Below are 24,640 nucleotides of genomic sequence, written 5' to 3'. Positions count from 1 at the left end.
AGAAGGCACTCACACCACACTACAGTGGTCAACGCGGTTTTAGGATTAGGGTTTATGTGATAGATAAACAAAGAAAAAGAAACTCACACCAGAGTCGTCAACGTGTTTTGAGGATTAGGGTTTATGGTCCGATAAAAAGAAGAAGAAGACACACACCACGTACGTGGTTTTAGGGTTAGGGTTTATGGTTTAGATAAAAAAAAGAGAAAGACGCGTCCAATTTAATAAAAATATTTTTCTTTCTCCTCTTAGCTTGTTTCAGAAGGAGAGGTTTAGGGTTTAGCATTAGAAATGCACAGAGGAGAAACTGTTAAGCAACAAAAATAAGTCATTTTTTCTCTCTCTTAACTTGGGTGACATTTTGGCAGAGATCTTTGGCTTTCCAAACAAATTCTTGCAATTTTAATTAATTAAAGATAATGACATTGGGCACAAGAGGGTAGACAGAGAAAGAGAGAATTTGGTGATAGAGAGAGAGAATGAGGGGCTTAAGGATGATTCGTATATTCGGGGCACTGCTTCCATTTGGCACAAGAGAGATAAAGTAAGTTTGTGGAGAGAGAAAGAGAAATGAAGGAGAGAGAGTGATGGAGGAGAGAAAGAGAAATGAAGGGGAGAGACAGTGATGGAAGAGAGAGAAAGTGAAATGAAGGAGAGAGGGTGATGGAAGGGAAATGAAGGAGAGAGAGAGTGATGGAAGGGAAATGAAGGAGAGAGAAAGATGGAGGAGAGAAAGAGAAGCGAAGGAAAAGACAGTGATGGAAGAAAGAGAAAGTGAAATGAAGGAGAGAGAGTGATGAAGGGAAATGAAGGAGAGAGAAAGTGATGGAAGGGAGGGAAAGGGAAATGAAGGCGAGAGAAAGGGAAATGAAGGAGAGAGAGTGATGGAAGAGAGAGAAAGTGACATGAAGGAGAGCGAGAGTGATGGAAGAGAGAGGCATAGTGTAGAGCAAAAGAGATAAAGAGAAATGAAGGAGAGAGAAAGTGAGGGAAGAGAGAGAAAGGCAAGCGGGTGACCCAAATTTAAGAGGAGCGTGGTAGAGAGTGGGGCCACCTTCCGCCCATTTAGGAAGAGATAAACTGTGGGCTCCAAGGAGGGCAGTTTAGTCCACATTAAAAATGAGGCCCTATAAAACCCCTGCTTTCTTCCATGTTTTTCAACAACCCTCACTCCCTTTCTGGATTTGAAGATATCTCTCCACCCATAACGGTCTCTCTCTCTGGTTTTGAATCAACCGTTAGATCTCTCTCTGCATGTGGATATACGGCGGTTTTATCTCTTCCTCCTCTCTCTCTCTCTACATCTAGAGAGAGAGAGGGGGGGTAATCTCTCTCTACATGTAGATACTGGTCGCTAATCTATTTTCATGCATATAGATACGAGTCTCTGTAACTGTCTGCCTCGAAAAACAGAAAAATCTTATAGCTTTCTTTATCCATTGAAGTTGTTAGATTTTGTATTCATTTTCATGAGCCTTTTGTGATAAAAAAATAAAATAAATCTATTGTACTTTGTATCATATATATACATCTGAGCCTTTTCTTCTCCCAAAGGAGATCTCTTCAAGCAATTGCATTTTGAGTTCATACAGATAGTTCGAAATATTTTACTCACATGTGACTTTTTCTTTGAGAAAAAAAAAGAAAGAAAGAAGAAGGAAGCTTTTAATCTCATTTTGAGGCCATATTGTTATTGTGGAAATCATTTACTTCAAGCTTTCATAGAAAGCACACTTTCTTCTTAATATCTAGATCTTAGTTTCTTCTTTTTCAATATTTAGCTTTTTAGCGTTTTCTTCTCCTGTTTCAGTCTTCAAAAATTACTTTTCTAGCCATTTTTCCAGCATTTTCTCACTTTATTTATGTGAAAGCTCAAATACACTAACTTCTCACATGGTGTAAATACATATTAAACAAACCGCTTGTATGTTTATCCTCTTCTTTAAAGAGAAAGGAAAATAACGTTTCAATAGATGATCTATTCATCATCTTCTTTGATTACTCAAGAAATCCATTTTTTTTTTTATTATTATTGAAAGTTTGTATATTATGAAGTAGATATTGAATCTTGTGACCCGCAGACTTTATCATTCATCATTTTCTCTCTCTCTCTCTCTCTCTTTCTTTATTTCCATTTTTATTTTTTTATTTTTTTCTAGTTTTGTTTAGGATGGGTTTTTCATTTAGGAGGCCTAAATATCTCAGATTGGTTCATCTTCTTTATTTGAGAAATATTATTGTTCAGAAGGTGTAAATTAATTTAAATCAACTTACTTGATTCTATGTCTTTTGTTTGACACTTTTATGTATTATTGCTGATTAACATTTATATAAAAATATAAAAAATACTGAAACTGATTGTAATCTATGTAACACAGATGCCACTCATTAGAGCAAATGGCAGCTTTCCCCATCTGTACGTACCAGTGCGAAGACTTCCAATTGGCATTCGATTCAGCCCAACAGATGAAGAATTGATCACTCACTATTTAGCCAGAAAACATTCAGGACAGCCGCTCCCAACGAATTTGATATTAGAAGATGATCTCTACAGCCTTGATCCTTGGGAACTGCCAGGTATGAATCTTTCAGTAGTACTTGATTATCAACATGGTGTCATAGAGACTTATTTTTTATCTTTATTTTCTGTTTGTACTTGTAATGCAAGAGGAGGTGTGTATATAGCTAGCCTGTAGCCCTAATGTGGAGTGGATGCCTTCCTTTCTTTCTATTCTTTTTTCCCCAATGGCTTGGGAAAATATATTTGAAATATTGTTCGTTGTAATACAGCAAGTACGGATGAATTCATGTATCTGTGTGTACAATCACATGCTATAGGGTCACATACATGTTTGAGAATCATCTGCGTAAACATGCAAAACACACACATGCAATAAGCACTTTGAGCTATGAGTTTTTCTTTCTGTTAGTTAAGAAAAACTTCAAAGCCCAGCAATAACTAAAGCAATCCCAATTACACTGCACAAGGAGAAAATCCCAAATGAGAATTCATACCCTGAATATTAATGGGTTGAATGAAATTCATATTGGGAACTTCATTGAAATATTCAACATAGTTGCAAGGGAAAATTACAAAAATCCCCACAAATAGACACTTTTTAGACAACCTACCCCAACGAAATTTTTTAGTAACATTTACCCCAAATTGATCCTAGCATATAACCCCAAGTTCAAAAATTCAAATTTTTTTTGATGAAAATGCCCAAAGTGCTGGATCGTCCTCATTTTGTGCTGGACCATATGCCCAAAGTGTCGATCTGCTCCTATTTTGTGTCAGACTGCATGTTTTTCAAAAGCCCAATGTGTCGGACCGACCCCATTTTGTGCCGGACCACATGCCCAAAGTGCCAGACCGCCCCCATTTTGAGAAAATTGGCGAGAACGACAAGGTCAGCATAGCCCATGTTATTTTCCTGTTAGTGGCATTTCTGTTTATGTATATAAAATAGGATAGAAGTGGCAAAGCAAGCTTGAGTGTGGGAACCCGAATGGTTGCACTTGAACAATCTGGATACCTAGTAGTAAGATGTCTAGCCACACACATCTAGACGTGGAAGCTGTTCTTAGTTATTGTAACAATTGAGAGAGAAACCAATAATGGCAAGTGCATTTCTGTTAAGAAAAATCGGCAAGTCGTCACTGGTTAGGACCATGATGATTCCCATAAACCTAATTGTGTGCATTAGTATGGCTCTGCTAATAGCAAGGTCGAGAATTTCATGATTTTCTTCGTGATAGCCAATTGTGTAAAGCCCAACCAAGTAAGTTTTTGGTAGTTGTGTAAATTTATCAGAGAAACCCAAATTATAGAAAGATGGAATGATTAAAAAAAACGTTACCCTAAAACATAAAAAATACAAACATGCGCCAAAAGACAAGAAATTGCAGGATCCCAGGGGCCAAAATGTGATAAACCTAATAAAATCCGGGAAAAAATAATGATGTTTTGAGTTTTGACAGCCACATGAGGCCACCCTCCATGTATGGAAGATCAGAAGAAGTGAAATCCCCCCCAAATTGGAAATCACCGAAAAAATTGGCCAACGATCCGTGACCTGATATCCTTAATCCTCAAAATCTAAGGTCTTGATTGACTCTTTTGTTAATAATGGACAGAGATGGTACGTTCCAATCATGTAAGAAAGTGTAATTCTTACAAGTTATTCCTCATGTGTTACAAGCATTTATTTACTGACAGAATTAAGGTGTTCTATTTTTGGTGAATATACAAAATTTTACTGAAATGCTTGTGTGGAAGTACAAATTGAACTTCATGATGTCCATGAAGGACTAACTTCTAGAAAGAAAACGTGAACATAGGATGAATCTCGAGATCAGCCCCATCCAAGAAGCATACTTTCCAATGGTAACGTCTGTACAATCTCATATTTAGCTAGAGATTCAGAGAGAACATGAACAAGACAACGATGAGTTAGTTTCCCTTACAGAAGATTTGTGAGGCAGAAATAGTAATCCCAATTAAAAACTATCAATCAGATTCAATCCAGGCCCAGCAATGGGCAAGATACATGAGACTCATCGATGATACAGTCGACGAGCTCCATTGAATCCCAAATTCATGTACAACCTTCAACAGTGGCAAGTAACAAAGCCTGCAATTCTACCCCAAGCTCTAACCTATCAAAAAGTTGCTAGCTCATTATTCTCACAATGGAATGTCATGTGCCTTTATTTGTTCTCGTTCCATTAATGAGAAAACTTCATAGGACTCGACTGGTATGCATAACTTTAAATCTTGTTAATTGTAGTTTATGTTGTACCAGTTAGGAACATGTATTAGTTCTTTCTTGAGAACTAATGGGTGTGTCTTATTGAGCTCCCATAGGCCCCAATCATTTTAATGTTGTATTTAGCTAAATAAATTTGACCTGATCCCAAAAAAGAATCTAGATTTGTTCATTGGAAACAGTCTTACCCATGAAACCCCTCTTCTTCAGTGAATCATGGTATCTATCTTCTGGATCATGAAATCTCTTTCTGATCTCATTGACGCCTATTGAGCAGTGCGTCATCTAACCTAGTAGAATTTGCATCACACAAGCGCCGGTTACATGTGAATGTCTTACTCTTGATGTCGCCCTAGTTTTGTTCATATTTGGCATAAATTTTGAAAAACTAAAAAAAAATAGAAAAAAATGAAAGATTCTGGTAGTTCACAGAATTGTAAGCTTACATAGCCAACCTACTCAGCTCACATCATGAATAGTGTTGGGATGCTGGTGGAAAAATAAACTTCACTGAAGTGGTGGGAGGTTCATTCTCCACATATATACCAAGAATAATCATTACCTCCTTGCTTCTAGATCTCCCTATTACCATATTGAGAATAGTGACCAGTTATGTTGCTCGAAAACCTGAAAGTCCAATTTGGTTTCTCGGATTTCATTTGCACGAAACAGGAGAATATGGGGAAAATAAAGACATTAAGAAGGCTATAGTGGAGGAACAAGCTTGCAATCTCCTAGAAGGGTCCTCTACCCAACTTTTGGTGACTTCAAGAGTCCTCTATCTAGGCCTATTTATTTATATAAAAATTACATCAAAGATGGACTTGTCAAGTTCAATTGATTTCAGTGCTCTACTTCACTCTACCTGTCTCTAGTGCTCATGAAATCCTGAGGCTTGTCTAGTCTAGTTATGGAACTTTTCCATGTATTTGAAAAGAAGAACTATAGGTTGGGTAGGCCAAATCCAAAAAGGACTATATGTGCGGTGATCAAAGAAAAAGTCTTTGTTGCCAAGTGGGGCAACTACAGTGACACAAATACCGTTTCTTAATGACAACTGATCACTTGGTGGTATACGGTTTAATTCCTTGCTTTCATGAACTAGGGAGGATCAAAATCTATTTTCTTACCAGCAAGTGGAAATTTCCTTTGTCAATGAAACTGGAGTGGAAACTCCCAGGGTCTAGTTTCTTAACAGCAAGCATACGGAAATTCCCATGGTCAACTTTAACTTGGTTAACTTCAGTAGAGATGGTATTTGGATGGATTGATATAAAGGCCTCTACCTACCATTTCTTGTTTGTAAACTATCTTGTTTGGAAGGATGCATATATGGGAATCTCTCTCTCAAAGCATATATGGAAATTTGAAAAATAGATGTGGGCTGCAACTGTGATCTTTGTCAGTCATAATGGCCACTTGAAAATATTGAAGAACTTCTCTTTCCACATCGCTTCATAGATTAGGCCACAAACACCATACAAACCTGATACTGAATTTGCATGTGCCTTCGACTGTAGGTAAGGAATTTTAGGATGGAAACCCTCTTGAGTCTGGACTCAATTAAATTCTTGTTGAACTAGCATAAAGCACAAAAGCCAATCTAGTGGTGATTAGTGAAATATGACTAGAGAGGAACAATTGTAGTGGCCCTATCTACATTGTTTGGTGAAATGATAAACTAGAAGATCTTTGTAAAGCTTGTTTTTTCTCATCTTTTACCCACAAGAATCACACTGGCAACATGAAGTAGATGGATTTTTATGCCATGTTACCCAGAGAAAGGTTTATGATTATGTGTATCGCATGGTTTAGGGTTCAATAATATATCATTGGTGGCTCCCCTTCCCTTTGGGATCTCTAAGCATGAGGTATAACCAGGGTAAGGAAAGGTAATTGACGGCCATGGCAACTAGATCACTGATTTGTTTCTCCATATTGATACTACTATGACACATAAATGTCTTTGAGGAAATGATCACTGTACTTAGAGCTAACGTACATTATGCAGCATATTTTGTGAATTTGTCTAACAAATGAAATGGGATTAATTTAACAGAAAATAGATTTCAAAATGAACATAGCTGCCCCTCTCTCTCAACACAATGGAATGGATGCCATTGTCTGGCATTTATCCAATCATTGTTTAATATGGAATCATGCAACAGTGTTGAAAAATGTATTACATGAGTACTTTGGTTCGGAATTTGGCCTCCCTAGGAATATCCCATCATCCCAATGGTTATATTAATTGATGCTTAAAACATTGTGAGGTGCAACATTTCTTTGCCCTATTCCACCTAGCATAGTAATTCTTAGAATCTTACCTCTCTACTAATTTTTATCAAGATTTTGGAAATGATTGAAATACCGTTTCCAATGGAGAAGACCGGTGGTTATTACATATATTGTCCCAAATTAACTGCTGATATTTGAAAATAACAGCCATTTTGACCATAAGAACCTTTCCTCAACTATTTGGAGTCGGCTATCAGGATTCATGAAAAGTTTCGGTAAAATTTTACTACTATCCACCTCCTTTACCTAGGCTTGGGACAAGTTAAGGGAAAGTTTAAGGTCCGCACCCTTCTTAGACCATGTGTAAATGTGTAAATGTACTTATTAAATTGCACATTTGAACATTACATACTATATATATATATATATATATATATATATATATATATATATATATATATATTGTGCTAATGTACTTATGAAATTGAATTCGATCAACATGCCTCTTAAAGAACTTGGACAATCTTGTTCTTAGAATGTGTGTGCACACCATGCATGTCTGTCTCTCTACTTAGGAGTTGTACACATGCATGCATGCATATATGTCTTTTGATGGGGTGATGGGGATAGACTAGTTAAAATTAGAAGTTTTGGTTTGATGAATAGGGTAAAAGTTATTGTTGGGGATCAATACCCAATTTAAAACATCAAAACTCAACCCTTTGAATGTGTGTGCACACCATGCATGTCTGTCTCTCTACTTTGGAGTTGTACGCATGCATGCATGTATTATGTCTTTTGATGGGGTGATGGGGATAGACTAGTTAAAATTAGATGTTTTGGTTTGATGTATAGGGTAAATGTTATTGTTGGGGACGAATACCCAATTTAAAACATCAAAACTTAAACATTTTTATTATACAACTTCAGTTTTGGCATTAAATTTCAAAATTATCTTTTGATAACATATAATTAATTCAGTTTTTATAAATCCTCCAAAAGGAAAAATTACAATACAATAATTAAACAAAAGAAAAGCAAATTTTGTTTTCAATTTTAATTTCTTAACATGGTTTCCTTATTTGCCAATAATCCTTTTGTTTTTTTTCGTTGACAGATGTAAACCCGAGTTTATACAAAGAAAATGAATGGTATTTTTTTGCAATTACAAGAAGGTTGCCAAATGAGTGTTTAACAGCAACAGGGCACTGGACCTACATATCACAGGAGAAAGAGATCTTTGATAGAAGGGGTACATATCTTGGTTCGAGATTCACAATGTTATTCGTCGTGGACAATGCGATAAGGGAGAGATTCACTGAGTGGCGGTTAGATGAATATCATTTACCATATGAGACCAAAGAGGTGGGAGAGGACGTGACGCAAACTTTGCCACCCCCTATGGTGAGAATGATCTCTCTCTCTCTCTCTGTCGTTCTCTCCCTATCATCTCTGTGAACTTCTAATGTTATCTATGAACTTTAATTAGTCTCTCTTTCTCTCTCACCTGCTGTTGGTGGATTAGTTGGTGGTCTGTAGGATTTACAAAGATGAGGATGCTTGCACTCATTCAGATAACGAATCAGAAGTACCCTTAGCAGATTCAGATGGAGAGGATTCAGATCCAGGCACAGACTCTGAGGTTGATGATTAGGCTGCATAGCAGTTGTGGTTTCAATAAATGATTAGAAAGAAACTTTTTTAGTTCGTTACCGTTGTCTAATATGAAGCACATGTGCTTCATATTGCCGCACAAACATTTTTAATCTCATCTCTCTCCTCTCCTGGTATGAATGTCGGTTTTATATCAGCCAGCAGTACAATAAGTAACTGTTACGATACTTCAATTTGATCTTGGTGATGCTTTTGCTCACATGATGCTTTTGAATTGGTTATCATATTTAGATTTGTTGCACTATTAGAGGAATTTGATTTCTTTTAGAGCGTGGGGCTAGCATTGTCCCACAATACCAAAATGTACATGTGTTCCTTGGGGCAAATAATCATGTTTTGGGTTTTTTTTTTTTTTGGGTAATTCAGTGAGGTATACAGGCCCCTACCCCATTTTTAAATGGTTACGTTTTCGAAGCTGTCAGTGGGATGAGCAGGATGTGATATAGGGCGTGCTACTACAAAGATCCCAGCCCCTTTGACATTGAGAAATTTCTTGGCAAGAAATAGTTTCTTTTCAAAACTGATCCCTAAAGACGAATAAAAATGATTTAGGAGCTTTGGGGTTAGGCAAATCCCCCTAAAATTTATTGTCTAAGCATACAAAGAGATCTTTTACCCTAATTTTATCGTGGATAGTTTGATTTGTTATACTGGCTTCCATTTAAATTGAATTATTGCAAAATTTAGAGAGCACATTCTATGGAAATCTTCCTCATATGAACAACATGATGAGGACGGTCTCTCTCATATATCAACCAGTTTTAAAATTGATGGATTTGGTTAACTTGCTCAGTCTGGTGTAGCTCTGATAAGGATAATGGATGGTTGATATCAACTTTCCCATTTTAAAGATTCAGAAATTATTAATATGAAATGGATAAAATGAGGATATGTGTTTATAATGAGTAGGATAAATTGCAGAAAGGTTTGCCTCTCCTTCGGCAATAGATCTTCTAAATATGCAAATTTCCTCAGGATATTGTTATTGAGCAGACACCTTTATTGTGCATTTGCAGTGAACAAGTTGTTTATTTATTTATCTAATAAACCGCTAATTTTAACCAATTAAGAACACTAATATTTCAATACTTAAAGTATCCTAACATTTCATGAAATGTTTGGGGAAATATGTAATAGAATTGAACAGTTGGATAGGTCATTTTGATCAGCATATAATTTCTATCCATGGATACATAGGAGTCATGAAGGTTGGGATCGATATCTCATACTTCACTTTAGAAGAGGAGAATTGGAGATCATGGTTTTTGTAATTGGGCATGCTCAAAATGGAGGGCATGGAAGTAGTAGGGCACGCTTGAACTCTTCTATCTTGCAATTGGTATCAAAATTTGAAGTTAGGGTTTCGAGTTTAATAGATTAAGAAAAACACAGTTCTTGCAATCAGTCTGAAATACAAATTTCATAAACCCTTAATAGCCACAAATTTGCATTAAATGAAATGCATGACAATTTTTTCATTTTAATTGGAGCTTTGTTTGATTTTTTTTTTTTTAAATCAAACAAAGTATTTTCTTCTAAACAAATATTTTTCTATTAAACAAAAATTTATAAGGAATTCTGGAAAAACTTATTGTTGAACCATTGGATCTAGCCAATTTGGTCACCAACCAAGTCTGGTTTCAGAAAAGTGGTTTGTAAACTATGACACACATCAGAACCAAAACTACCGTAAAGCAAAAAGCACAGTCCAACCGGTTAAAGTTACTAAGAGCTTTCCTCTATGAAGAAAATGAGAGTTCGTATTATTCTTATTAAATAATAATGGGATATGGCCATGAACTTACATGATTTCACCAAAAGCACAAGTTAGAGAGAGATAGATAGCAAGTTAGAGAGAGAGAGATAGATAGATGGTGTTTTACATTTATGCTAATATCTCTCTATATATGTAGAATCATATGCTTCTGTTTATGACAATTAGCAGGAGCTATTAAGTAATTCTTATTATAAACAGAAATGGTGTGATCGTTATACATGGAATGCTTTTTTCCTCGTATCCTCCACGTAAAACATTATTATGTGAAGTTGTTTGTATTTTTAGTTTGAGGTTGAGAGCTCAAGAATGTAGTGAAGATGAAGAATAAGTAATCCATGATTGGGAAGAGAGAGCGAGTGTACCATATGCACTGCTTATGATTAATAATCTCAAATCCCCTTCTTATCCTCTCTCCCTCTCTCACCCTATCCTGTCCAAATGCATTTTCTTCCTTATTTAGCGTAGAAGTAGGGCAGCCAAATGTGTCGGGTGGCCCGGCACTAAAAAATGAGGGCCAGGGCCAGAAATTGAGGTTTGAAGGCCCAGTTCCAAGCACTTTTTTTTTTTTTTGCTCCTTTTGTTGTTGGCCCAACGACAAGCTAGGGTCGGGCTTACTATATGGCCTATTTGGCCCCCGGCTTGGGCTGACAATATGGGGACCAGGACCACGGCAAGCCCAGGCTTGGGCTGGCTATCTGGGGACCAGGACCACGGCAAGGCCAGCCCAGCCCAGCCCAGCCCAGCCCAACCCAACCCATTGCCAACCCTAATCATGGATAATAAAGGATAATGGCCCCACCTTTCCGAAAGTTAAGTTGTAAAAAAGAGTTTCCCTAAATTTAGAGATATGTACAAACCCTAAATTAGGTGCGGTGCCCTAAACACTAAACGACACCTACGCTAAACCCGAGTCAACAAATACAATACAAATTTCAAAAGCACCCTTTAGTATAGTAGAGTAGAGTGGGGGGGGGAGAACGAATGCAGCCCCCATTTGGCGTAAGAGAGATAAAGAAGAGAGAGAGAGAGATCTTAATTTAGAAAGGAGAGGAGCGTGGTAAGGTAGGGACCACCTTCTGCCCATTTGGGGGGAGAGAGAGAATATGGCAGTGGGCTCTTGGGGGGCATGAGAAGAAGGGGGTATTGTATTTTTCTTCATTAAAAAATGGGTGCCCATGTTATTCAACATCATCTCTCTATTTCTCCCCCAACGCACAACGCACGCTCTCTCCCTCTCTCTCTTCTCTTTCCTCTCCCACTCTGTTATCACTCACTCACTCACTCACTCTTTCTCTCCCTCTTCTCTCTCTCTCCCTCCCTTTTCTACCTCACTCCTCTCTCTTCTCTCCCAGTAGATACATGTACCTTTCCTTTTTAAAAATAGCAACATTCACATTTATCTCTTACTTCATTCTCGCGTCCAGGCCACACGTCTTAAAAATTTCTATATGCCTTTCATTTTTTTCACCAGCGTCATGAACCTTTCCTTCTCAAAGAAACCAGATTTCTTCTTCTGAACCTTTTGTTTTCTCCTTTCAATGTTGGGAGCTGCTCCTTCTTCTTCTTATTTTTGAATCTTCGAAACTTATTTTCGTGGCTTTTCATTGATAAAGAGCCATTGGGTTCTCTATAGTTTTGCTTCTCTTTATCAGCTGAAGCCTCAAATACTGTAACAGCCCTCTGAACCTATCTCTCCTTCACCATTTAGTCTCCTTTTATTACTTTCCTGTTTTTCCCTCAAATTCTTCATTTTCTTCATTTCAACATTTTAAAAATCCATTTCCATCTGTTATTTAGATAGATACAAAGCCAAGTAATCTAAACACTTATCATTATTTACCTTCCGCTGTATCTCTTCTTTCTTTTTTTCCTTTTTGGCCTGGGGCTTGGGGTTTGATTTTGTACATAAGACATACAGATCTCTCCATGCATTCTTCTTCTTTATTTAATAAAAGAGTCTAGCCTTCAAAATTGCTATCAATTGTTCTTGTACTAGATCTAGCAATTTTAGTTTCATAGTCATTGTTACTACTTATTCACCCAAAAAAAATAAAAAATAAATACATGACTGATCTTCTTCTGTTTGACATTTTTTATGCATTACTGGTGATGTTTATGTTTACAAAAAGTATCCAAAAGACTCAAGTTTTGCACCTATATGATTTAGATGGCATCAAATGGGACCGCAAATGGCGCAGGCATTCCCCGACCGCCTCCAGGCCCCCCCCAACCATTCATGCTGCATGTAAGATTTCCGATGGGTGTTCGATTTTGCCCTTCAGATGAAGAATTGATGTACTATCTTGCATGGAGACATTTGGGGGTGCCCCTTCCAACAAATTTCATACTAGAAGAAGATCTCTACCACCTTGATCCCTGGGAACTGCCAGGTATGAATCTTATAGTAGTATATTATCATGAATATGAAGACGGAATGCATCCATGGTTTTTAATTTTTTCTTTTACTTAGACATGCAAAAGAATTGTGTATTGTGCATTGAAATCAAATGTATATGTTGTTCTTTTCCTTTTTCAGATATGCCAGCCAGTTTCTGTAATGTAGAAGGCAGGTTGTTGCTTATTCTTTTGCTTTTGGTTGTTATGAAGGACATTTTCCAAAGCTGAGACATTTTTCTTCTACTCTGGTGAAAAAGATAAAGAGTCATTCTCTTCTTCCTGTATGGATAGAAGCATGTCTGGATGCATTTAGCAATCTTCCTATGTTTATGCTCCCTTGCAGATGTACAGATTATAGGCAGCTACTGTACACACATGCACTGTATGTAATAGGCTTTCAGCTCACACCCACTCCATTATTTTAATTTCTTGTTAGCTATCTTATGAGCCAAGAGGGTTCAATACCTCTCCATTTCATTTTTCCATTAGGGACCATTGATTCTACATATACTACACAACAAGATAGGCGATCATGCAATCCCTGAGCATGGATGGGGAACCAAAATGGGTAGAATTTAACCGGTAGGTGCAAAGGAAATAGAAGGCCTACAACACTCTTATATTGTTTAATATCTGGTAGATAGTCCACCCTACACTAAAATATTTGTTCATAGCTAGTGTTACCAGTAATGGGACATCATTGTTGGCAGGGCAGTTGTAGCAAGCACATTATTACAACACAAGTATGCATGCTTGTACCAAGCAACACAGGCAAGCAATTAGTTGGGCCAATGATCAGTCAAAACAACCCAATATATTATTGTGGCTTTTTAGAAATGAGATTAAGAAATTTTTTTTTTTTTTTTTGATGATTTACATGATGATATATGGCTATGATAAGCCCTAGCTACTATGTGGCCATTTCTAAGAAGGTTGATGACCTTAAAATTTCCCTTAACCCGTCCCAACCCCAGGTAAAGGAGGTGAGTTGTGCTAGGTAGGCAGCTAACATCAAATTTTGCCAAATTTTTTCATAAATCCTGAATCTATATTAATTGCTTATGCTAGGGCATTCCCCATAAGTGATGCACTGTATCGGATGGTCTCATTGAGAGTATTGCCCTTGATAGAGTGGAATGACAAACCAATATTCGTATAGCTAACCCCAAATGGTCAAGAAAAGACTCTGATAATGATAATAATTACACCAACTACGTTTTTGGTAGTTATATAAATTCACTAATCGAAACCCAATATATACAAAGGTAACATACATCGAGAGGCATCAAATGGAGGATATAAGTCCACAAAACTGATAAACCTAATCAAAATAGAAAGATGTTTCATTGGCCCATGTGAAGCAAAGCTTCATATCAGGAAAATTAGAAGATTTGGAATTCCCACAAGATTGGGGAACATTGCTAAATTCCGCAATCATTGGTAGCCTGATTTCCTTGTGTCATCAACTCTTCTAGCTCCAATAATGAGAACACTCCAATAGGATTCCACCAGTAGGCATTACCTTTGAATTGGTTCCTGACTTTGCTGCTTTGGATATACAAGTTAGGGACTTGTGGAGTGCTCGACCAACTGCTACTGGGCATCTTTTGGATCTCTATTGATATCATTTTGATTTTCTCTTAAGCTAAATAAATTTGAGCCAACACTTCATTCGTGGGTGTTTTTCAATAAAAAATAACAATAACAGGTTTTCTAGAATATGGAGTTATGCTAGAAATCTTATGTCGAAGAATCAATTATCACCTACATTGCATTGTAAATTACCCAAAAAAAAACAGAATGTGTCTTTGTTATTCCCCTGTGACGTGCCCTAAGCTACTTAGCTTGGTGATTTGTGAGAGCTTAAATGAGCCACAATCAAACTATATTCTCATGTTCTTTTCCAAAGAAGTCAACAGGGCATTCAAATGTCTAGGATGTCCATACAAGGGTCCTCTACCTAAACCTGCTTATATGTGTAGCAATTACATCGAAAATGAACTTGTTCAAAAACAAATTATGATTTGCATCACGACGATTTCATAAGCAGGTATGCTTCGTGATCAAAGAAGAGATACGTGTTGCCAAGTAGGTTATCTATAGCTATATAAAGACATTAGGTTGATTAATACAAAATATCAATTCAAGGTTTATGGTTTGATTTCCTTCCATTTATGAACACACCCAGGACAACACAGTAGTTCAAAAGTCATACTTTTCATGGAAAGTGAAAGATTCCATGATCTATAAATCTACATCTTCCTATGACACCACCCCATTAACACCTTCAAAAAAACTAACTCCTAAACTAATTGAAAAAACGGGTTAGGGCCTGTCTTCTACACTGAATTACCCAAAAAAAAAAAAAAAATCTATATCTTCCATGGCCTCTTCCTACGGTATTTACCTGTTCTGAAATATCTTACAAGTGTGGAAAATATTAAGATTGTTGTGGTATTCTAATGTAAGTAATGTCCATCCTAACAAACAGAAATGAATATCAAAAACTTCCATTTCATGCCCATTTAGTGGATTTTCCTACAAATTGTACCAAGTCTCAAATGGATTCCATTATGCCTCCTACTTTAGGGAAAGAATCTTAGAACATCTCTGACCTTCTAGAACTTATGTAGAGGTCTGAAAAACATTACTGGTGATTAATAAATTTTAGGCACTTCCAATTTAGATTTTCTAGTGAAAATGGCAATCCACAAGATCCTCGTTTACCTTGTCCAACCCATCACCAGCAAAGACCGATGGGCAACATCAAAGTGAAGGATTCTAGTATCCTACTTACACTGACTAGAAAAATTGAAAGGCCATCTATTTGGCAATGTTATGGTTCAAAACCTAATGTTCTTTGAGCTTGGTGTCTTTCCCTCCTACTGAGATTTTCAAGCTTGGCTTAACGAATCAATGCAAGTGAACGGAAGGTAGTTGGCTGTTTTGCTAACTGGATCACTGCATTTCTTTCTCCACATTGATAATATTATGACACAAAAATCTGATGCTAGAACTTGGAGCCATCATTCATTTCTTGGTAATCTAAACTTAAGAAGGGTCTAAAATTTGGTTTAAATTATCTCCATCTGTTTTGTGCACAGTTACAAGGAAATGAAAAAGAATATCATGGAGGGAACGGTCATCATGGTGAAAGCTATTCTAGATAGGAAACCTATATGTAGCACACAAAAATAGTTCATATAACTTTTTTCGTAAAAATGGATGGGAGCTAGTTAGTAGTAGGGAGGAAGAAAGCTTTCTTTATACACTCAAAGAAATTAACTCAATTTCTTCACTCTTAAAGTACAAGTAAACAAACAATACATGGATATGTAGACCATTTAGGATCTTTCTAAACTCTTTCTACATCTTTCTAGTATAGTTTTCCCTCTCTTAACATACATTCTATTTGCTTGGACGAAGTTATAGGAAAACTCTAGACTCCACCCATTTCAAATTCAAATTTGCACGCATTGCATGTGTAAGTCTCCTCTTTCTCGTTCTTGGAATTGTCACTTTGGAACTCTACAAAAACATTTTAGTATATTATTCCTAAATTGCCCTTCACATAAGTTTCCTAAAATGTCCCTTATATTTGTATATAATACCCAAAATACCTTTAACCAAATTTAAAGCTTATTTCTAACACCCATGCTTAAGCTTGATTTTCCAACATGGTCACCCCTAGGATAACTTTCAAATTTTGAAACATTTTACATTTGAGGGGTTTCGTAAAAATATCGACAACTTGATCTTGTGTTTTTGTGTAAACAAGTTCAACTTTCTTCTTTTTCACTTGGTCCCAAATGAAATGAAACCGAGTATATATATGCTTCTTCTCTCATGAAATATCGGGTTCTTTGCCTATGCGATTGCCGACTTGTTATCTATATAGTTTTTGGTGGGAGTCTCTTGAGGTTTTAGAAGTTCTTTAAGAAGATTTCGAAGCCACAATGGATGACAAGTACTAGATGAAGCAGCTCTAAACTTGGCCTCACAAGTTGATAGTAGCACGTTCGGTTGCTTCTTGATGACCATGTGAATGCCGTACTCCCCATGCACAAGTCTTTTTTCTATTGTCCAAGTCTCTGACCCAATCACTATCAACAAAACCTACAAGATAAAAAATATTAGAACATGAATAAAAGAAACCATGATCAAATTGCCCTTGACATACCAGAGAATCCTTTTTGCCACTTTTAAGTGAGTGGTATTTGGAGTGTCCATGTACTAGCTAACCAAACCAACTCCATAGAGATTATTTTGTCTTGTACATGTTAGGCATTATAGGCTTCCTACTAGACTTTGGACAAAAGTAGGATCAACCCTTTCTCTATCATCTCTTTTCCTCAAATTTAGACCACATTCTACCAGTGTATTTATCAGATTACAATCCTCCAATTTAAATTTCTTGATAATTTCTTTTGCATAAGATTTTTATGACACAAAAATTTCATTATCCATTTGTTTAACTTTGATGCCAAGAAAAATAAGACATGAATCAAATGTCAAACCTCTTTAATTATGGATTCTTTGAATTCTTTAAACATGCCCGGATAGTTTCCCGTATAGATCAAGTCATCAACATAACAACAAACAAGCAAAATATCTCCATTTTTATTTTTCTTTACGTACAAGGCATGTTCTTATGGGCACCTAGAAAACCAATTTTCAAGAAAATATTTATCAATGCTACTATTCCAAGCATTAGGTACTTGCTTTAAACCGTACATAGTCTTCTTCAATTTGTTAACTTCAGTTTCTTGTCCTTTTCACAAACCAATTGGTTGTTCAACATACCCATCTCTTTCAAGAACACCATACAAGAGTGCTGATTTTACATCCATTTAAAAAATGTTCCATTTATTTTGGACTGTGAGAGAAATAATTAATCTAATAGTTTCCAAATGGGCAACGGGGGCAAATACCTCGTCATAGTTGATTCCGCTTCTTTGCTTGTACTCTTTATCAACTAACCTTGCTTTATATATTTCAATATCCCCATTAGCATTTGTCTTTATCCTGTAGATCCAGTTCACAACAATGGCTTGTTTGGGAATATTGAAAATTCCCATGTGTCATACCTCTCAATTTCTTCGACCTCTTCATCCATAGCATTTTTCCACACTTTACTTTTACCTGCTTTCATAAAAACAAATAGGATCAAAATTTGCATAAAGAAAAGTAATGTGAGGTTTTCATTCTCAACATCAAGCCTATGAGTAACCAAATAAATTTCTTGAAGGTTTTTTATTTAAATAGGTCTATGAGATGAACTACTCATTAAAGAAGTAGATTGACTACTAGAAGATGAATCATGAATAGAACTCAAAGAAACTTCTTAATGCTCAACTTCTCCCTTATCTACTACTTCATTAAGCTCAATAGTTTTATTTTCTTGATTATTTTTTCAATCCCACTCTCCATTTTTATCAAATGTCATATCTCTACTCAAGAATACATTTTTGGTTATGGGATTGTACAATTTGTAACCCTTTATATTTTCTCCTTAGCCTACGAATATACACTTTTCTCCTTTATTATCAAGCTTTTCCTTTCTTTTGGAATTTCAACAAAAGCCACACACCTGAAGATTCTTAGATGCTACATTTGGCTTGTAAGAGCTCCAAGCTTCTCTGCGTCAAACCTTTTATGGGACACCTAGTCAATGCGCCATCGACATACACTATAAGCTTCATGGCAAGCCATTTATCATTTTTTCCATTGACAACAATTTCAAGCCACCAAAATTAATATGCCCAATATGAAAATGCCATAACCATGAACCATCACTTAAAATAGATTTGAGACATTTCACATTTTCACTTTTGGTATTCATTGAAAATTTTCTATTCTTAGTCATAATCATTTTGACAATCAAATTGTCTCTTTCGTCCCGTAAGTAAAAGCTACCATTTTTCAAAAAAATATTCTAGCCTCTTTCTAAAAATTCCCCACACTCAAAATGTTATTTTTCATATTCGACACATAATATACATTGAAAATAAATCGATGACTAGAATTTTTCATTTGAATCAAAATTTTACCTTTGCCTTTTGTGTGTCTCAGTGATAGATCTCCAAATGTTACATGCCCATGACTTAATTCATTCAACTCCACAGATAACTCCTTTTCTAGCACACATGTGGTTGATTGCACCGGTGTCAAGATACCAAGTATCTATTTGATTCTCATTAGTATCATTGTAAGGTAATAACAAAGTTGGTTTCTCATCATTTTTCTTTCAATAAAATTATCTTTTTCAAATACATCATTTTGAGAATGGTATCTACACTCGAAACTATAATGGCCATATTTTTTACAATTATAACATTGAATAGTAGATTTTCCATTATGTGAATGATTATATGGCCGTGAAAAATTACCTCTTTCTTGTCCTCTTTGAACTTGCGGGTTATGGTCTCTCACACCTCCATTATTAAAGTTGCCTATTGCACATCCTCTCCTTCCATTCCCACGAGCTCTTTGGTTTCTTTCTCCATGAGATTCTTCATTTTATTTTATTGTAAGATTTATTTGTAGTACATGCTCCAAAGAGTTTTTGATTCTTTTTTTGCAATTTTTGTTCATGTGCTTGCAAGGAACCTAGGAGTTGATCTATAATTATAGCCTCTAATCTTTTGACTCTTCAATGGCTACAACAATGTGCTGATACTTACGTTCAAGTGATCATAGTATTTTCTCCATAGCTCTAACAACATCTATATTTTCTTTATTTTTTCTCAATTGGTTTAGAAAAACCAAGCCCCTAGAGAAGTATTCCGAAATATTTTCAAATTCATTCATATGTAATGCCTCAAACTCAACCTTAAGAGTTTTAAGGTTCAAATTTTTACCTTTTCAACTCCCTTAAAAATAGTTTTGAAGAATCTCCCATACTTTCTTTTTGAATTTGAAGCGGAAGAAACTTTTTCAAAAGTGCTTCCATTTATTCCTTGCTAAAAAAGAAAGAAATCTTTCTTGTCCAACCTTCTCGACTCCTTTAGCACACTTCTCGGACTTTGATCCAAGGCGGCTTCTTCTTGAGGGGTGGTCGGTTCCACATTCCCTTTCAACAACACCCCAAGTGTCTTAAGACCTCAATAATGCCTTCATTTAGATACTCCAATTCTCATAGTTGTCTTTGGTGAAAATGGGTATTCATGGTTGGATCAAGGGGGCCATTCTTAAGTACTTTGGCTCTAATACCACTTGTTAGAAGTAGGGAGGAAGAAAGCTTTGTTTATGTACTTAAAGAAAACCAAATTAACACAATTTCTTGACTCTTAAAGTATAAATATAAAGTACAAGGATATATAAACCTTTTAGGACCTTTCTAGACTCTTTTTAAACTTTTCTAGTGAATTTTTCTCTCTCTTAACATCCATTCTATTTGCTTGGATGAATTTACAAGAAAACTCTGAACTTCACACATTCCAAATTCAAATTTGCACATTTCAAATTCAAATTTGCATGCATTGCATGCTTAGGACTCCTCTCTCTCAAATCTTAGAATTGTCACTTTGGAGCTCTACAAAAAGCTCAACAGTGTCTATGGGCCTGTTAGCATTCCATGATATTTTGTTTGGACTGTGATGTTCTCATTGTTGGGTTTATGTGGCATTAAAGGCCTTATGAGAGACTGCATAAAATATATTTAATAAATGAAACATAAACTCAGTGGGAGTATAGTCCTTTTGTGGATCATACTAGGCAAATGTTATTTGCTGATACTCGGACTAAGCTCAACGAGCTAAGTCAGTCGACGTTTGGAAAAACCCAAAATACCTGGGCATAGGGATCTACCGAGAAGGGTTTAGTGGGTTATTCCTTGATGAGGTTGGAGTATGCCCACATGAGAGCCAAGGGACTGTGTGGCCCTTGTGTGTGATGAATAATCTTTAGAGACAGGGCTAAAACCTCATCGTTATATCATCACACGACATATACATAGATAGCCATTTTGAGATTCGCCAATGAGAGTGAAGTGTGTACATGTATGAGAGATTACCTTTATGCACCATTGAGTCATGGTTGCATCATGGTCTGGATGACCATAATTTTTGTTTCTAGGGGAGAACCTGAAATCCATAAACTGGGATTGCATCTCCTAATCTATTGATTGACTTTGGTGGACCAATCATGAACCCCTGCAATGGACTAGCAGTTCCCATGACCCACAGTCCACTGCAGGAGTCCCACGTATCCATCTTCAATTATCCATGTATTGATAATTTCCTAGATCTAACGGATCAGATTCCCTTCAAAATTAATTAATTTTATGCTATATGATTTTTAGAATGTTTATTTGAACTTTTGTGAATCTTATGATATTTTGTTTTTGTCATTTGGATTTATAAATTAAGAGAATTAAATTTTCAATGTTTTAAATAAAATATAAGATTTAAAAAATTCTAAATATGAAATAAAATATTTTTTAAAATTTTATGGGACCTCTATAAATATGGGGCCCAAAATTTAAATACATGTGGATTAGGTGGGCCCACACAGGTGGCACGTCCTACCCATTCACGTGTTCTTCTTGGGAAGAATGTTTATCTCTTGTTGTTGGCTTATCTTTTGGGTATAGCCATGAAAATGTTGAATATTTGAGATATTTACAAAATCTTTTAATCAAGATTGGTTGATCCAATAATTAAGGATTTGATATATTGAAATATAAGCTTTCCTTATTTGATGGGAATATATTTAAGAAAGGGATGATAAGGCTCTAGCTCATCTCTTTGAATCTTGATGGTGGATCAAAGAAATGGATGACTCAAATTTCTCACCCCACAAGTCACTTTAGATCGACGGTTGAGATTTGACCTTACGGATTGAGACAAAATCTATAAAAAGAGGTCTGCCCTTTTAACAAATTACGTATGTATTTTCTCTCCCTACCCCAAAATTTAGCTCTCTTTAGAAAGAATACCAAAGGGAGGCACACCCCAATTTTATATCTCTCTCTCCAAGTTGTATTGGGTGTCTTTTCTCATTGGGAAATTCTCTTTAGGTGGCACGCCTAAGCCTAGGTGGTGTTTTTATGGGTGGCAAAGGGTGAACCCCTTGCTAGTAGATCTCTCCAGCTCTCTTGATATGCATCTCTCATCCCTCTAAAATCAAGCTAAGAGGCTTGATCAAGATTAAGCCATTAAGTGGATTTTTGCCATAGTAGAGAAATCAACATACCGATCACAGATCGCGAGCACCATTGGACGGAAGAGATTCGGCGTGGGTTGTACTAAGCCCGGTTGAGGTAATCTCCAACAATTTTACCTTTTTAAATTTTTATTTACTTTTTGATTTTCTTTTCCCATAAGCAATAAAAGTCTAGTTTTGTTTGTTGAATAAAAGAATTGTATTTGAAGAACCAATTTTTTTTTTTTAAGAGTTGTTTAATGTAATTGGACATTGTAAATGATCTTGCCGGTGTAGGAATAAAGAATTTTTTTTAAGATATACACAATGTGCTTTATCATAAAGTCCTTTCACTCATTTTCGGTGATTGTGGGCTCTTTGCTATTGTTTCTCTTCTCACTTTGATGCCATGCTTGTTCCTATCCCAATTTTTGATGAACTTTCACACATTTACCTTAGAAATAGATAACACAATGGCCTAAATCTTATTGTTTATTCAATAATAAAATATAATGAGCTCGTCGGGTTTCCTATTCTACTTTAAGATCACCCCAGCATTCCTATCTCAGTAGGAGATGGAACACCTTAGCCATCCCTTCCATTACATATTTGTTACTTTCAATTGTTTGGAACTGTTTCCTTCTTTATCTGACCATACAATTCCTGGTGTGATTTTTATAGAGCCAAGGCTCTAAAGAATCAAAGTAAAGAGCACCTTCAAGAGAAATGCGGTTTCAATACTAGAAATCTTTGTGATAGCCTTAAAATATATTTTCATCTTTAATTTTATAAAATTTAGAGGTTCAATAATAGGGGTAGATTGAGAAGATCTATAAAAATTTGAAAATCTTGAAAATTGGTGGTCAAAAAATACGTTACAAGATGCACTATTTTCAAAATTTGGAATCTAGTTTTTTTCTCATGTCCATGCATTTTAATGTCGAGATGATCAATTTGAGGATATTTGGGCATCAAAACAACATCTTCTAGTGAAATTTTTGAGGTGGGCACTCTGATTTGATTGTTTAGAGAGCCTCGGCTCTATATAAACTTTTTCCATTAATAAAACCTTACTCTATTTTTTTAATTGTTCAGAAAAGCATTTTCCTTCTTTTCTTATCTTGTTTTTCTTACACCTAGATCTGGATCCAATGGTATATAAAGAGGACGAATGGTATTTTTTTGCCACAACCACGAGGCTTCCTAATGAATGTTTGACAACAACCGGGCACTGGAGGGACATATCACAAGCAAAAGAGATATTTGATAGGAGAGACAGATATCTTGGCTCCAGGTTCACACTTACACTCATTTTGGACAATCCGAGACAGGATACCGAGTGGTATCTAGACGAGTTTCACCTGTCATCTGAGATACCTCAAAGAAATGGCACCTTTATCCACAGTAACCAAGACACAACTCAAAGTTTGCCTTCTTCTCCACTGGTGAAATATTTAAGATCTTTCTCTCTCTGAACTTTACAATTATTATCAACTTCCAATTGTTCAATATCTTGTGTTTCTCTCTCATGATCATTTTTGGTTGATCAGTTGGTGCTTTGCAAGATTTACAAGGAGGAAGATTATTGTGATTCTCAATCAGGGACGCCCTTAGAAACTGAGAATTTAGGCTCAGTGTTTGATGCCTGAACTGGATGCCCTGTGGTTTTACATTGAGGTTTAAAGAAGACTTATGCAGTTCAACAACAGTGTGTGATGTGGAGCACATCTGCTTCATATTATTGGCCTAGAAACAATTTTACTCTCTCTCTGCCCCCTAGTATGAATTCTGGTTTTCTAGAAACCAGCAGCACAATTATAAACAAGTAAATAAATACAGTCTCTAGGTCGAAAGTGCAATAATACTTCAATAAGAACTTGGGATGGTTTTATTTATAAAACATATTTAGCGTGATCTTCCTGATCAGGATTTTTTTTCGTTGTACTCTGGATAAATTTCAGGAGAAAAATTAGAAAGAGAAAAACATCTAGAATCCCATGTTATTGGGAATTTTGATAGCAATAGAAAGATAATTTTTTTGGAATTTATTGGGAATTTTGAGAGCGTTGAGGTGTAGTTGGGGATTATGGGATGGAGGCAGGGGTAATTTGAAAATTTTAAATTTTCTTCCTCTACGGCTAGGGTTTCTCTCGTTAGGTTTAAGCTTAATTTTTCCCGACATTAGAAAACTATGTTGGGAATTTGGGAAGCATGGATATGGTAATTTTATTGAAAAATAGGAAAGAACAATGATAGGGGTGAAGATGAAACAATAGTTTTCAAAAATATTTGACTATTTCAAAAAGAAGAATATAGATACAACAAAATAATATGGCTTGAGGGACTACCTATCTAAGCACTTCTTTTTTCTTCACCCATCTTTTTACATCTCATCCCTATTTAAAGGGCTTTTTGCAGCCCTTATGGCGGTTAGGAAAAATCTAGAGAGGGAGAGAGGTGGTGGTCTAGAGAGAGAGACCACCGACTTATTGGGTCTAGAGAGAGGGAGAGAAGCGGTTAAGGGAGAAACCTCTAGAGGGAGAGAGAAGATGGAGATAGAGCGGTGATTAGAGAGGCTTTTCTATAGAGAGGGAGAGTTTTCTAGAGAGAGAAAAAGAGGGACAAAGTAATAGTTCAACAT

The 24,640-nt window shown here is 36.1% G+C and overlaps 2 protein-coding genes across 5 annotated transcripts; both read left to right on the top strand.

The window, feature by feature from the left end:
* Positions 1-1,052: 1,052 nt before the first annotated feature.
* On the top strand, positions 1,053-8,880 carry LOC18426077 (NAC transcription factor 56). 4 transcript variants are annotated; one of them, XM_088850217.1, is made up of 4 exons: positions 1,053-1,340; positions 2,379-2,577; positions 8,125-8,411; positions 8,533-8,880. In XM_088850217.1, exons 2-4 carry the CDS (start codon positions 2,379-2,381, stop codon positions 8,659-8,661), a joined length of 615 nt encoding a protein of 204 aa, XP_088706343.1. In that variant the 5' UTR covers positions 1,053-1,340; the 3' UTR covers positions 8,662-8,880. The 4 variants fall into 4 exon arrangements, with proteins under 4 accessions (XP_088706343.1, XP_006830665.2, XP_088706344.1 ...); XM_006830602.4 differs by having other exon boundaries at positions 1,168-1,210; XM_088850218.1 differs by having other exon boundaries at positions 1,261-1,323.
* A 2,983-nt stretch (positions 8,881-11,863) lies between these two features.
* Positions 11,864-23,913, top strand: LOC148779979 (NAC transcription factor 25-like). The gene is made up of 3 exons (XM_088850215.1): positions 11,864-12,848; positions 23,140-23,444; positions 23,550-23,913. Exons 1-3 carry the CDS (start codon positions 12,626-12,628, stop codon positions 23,646-23,648), a joined length of 627 nt encoding a protein of 208 aa, XP_088706341.1. The 5' UTR covers positions 11,864-12,625; the 3' UTR covers positions 23,649-23,913.
* The last annotated feature ends 727 nt before the right edge of the window (positions 23,914-24,640 follow it).

Source organism: Amborella trichopoda, chromosome 10 (genome assembly GCF_054954075.1).
Source record: "Amborella trichopoda isolate Santa Cruz 75 chromosome 10, AtrichopodaSantaCruz75HAP2 v2.0, whole genome shotgun sequence".
In the NCBI taxonomy this organism is placed as follows: Eukaryota; Viridiplantae; Streptophyta; class Magnoliopsida; order Amborellales; family Amborellaceae; genus Amborella; species Amborella trichopoda.
This window is presented reverse-complemented; position numbering and strand designations above follow the sequence as displayed.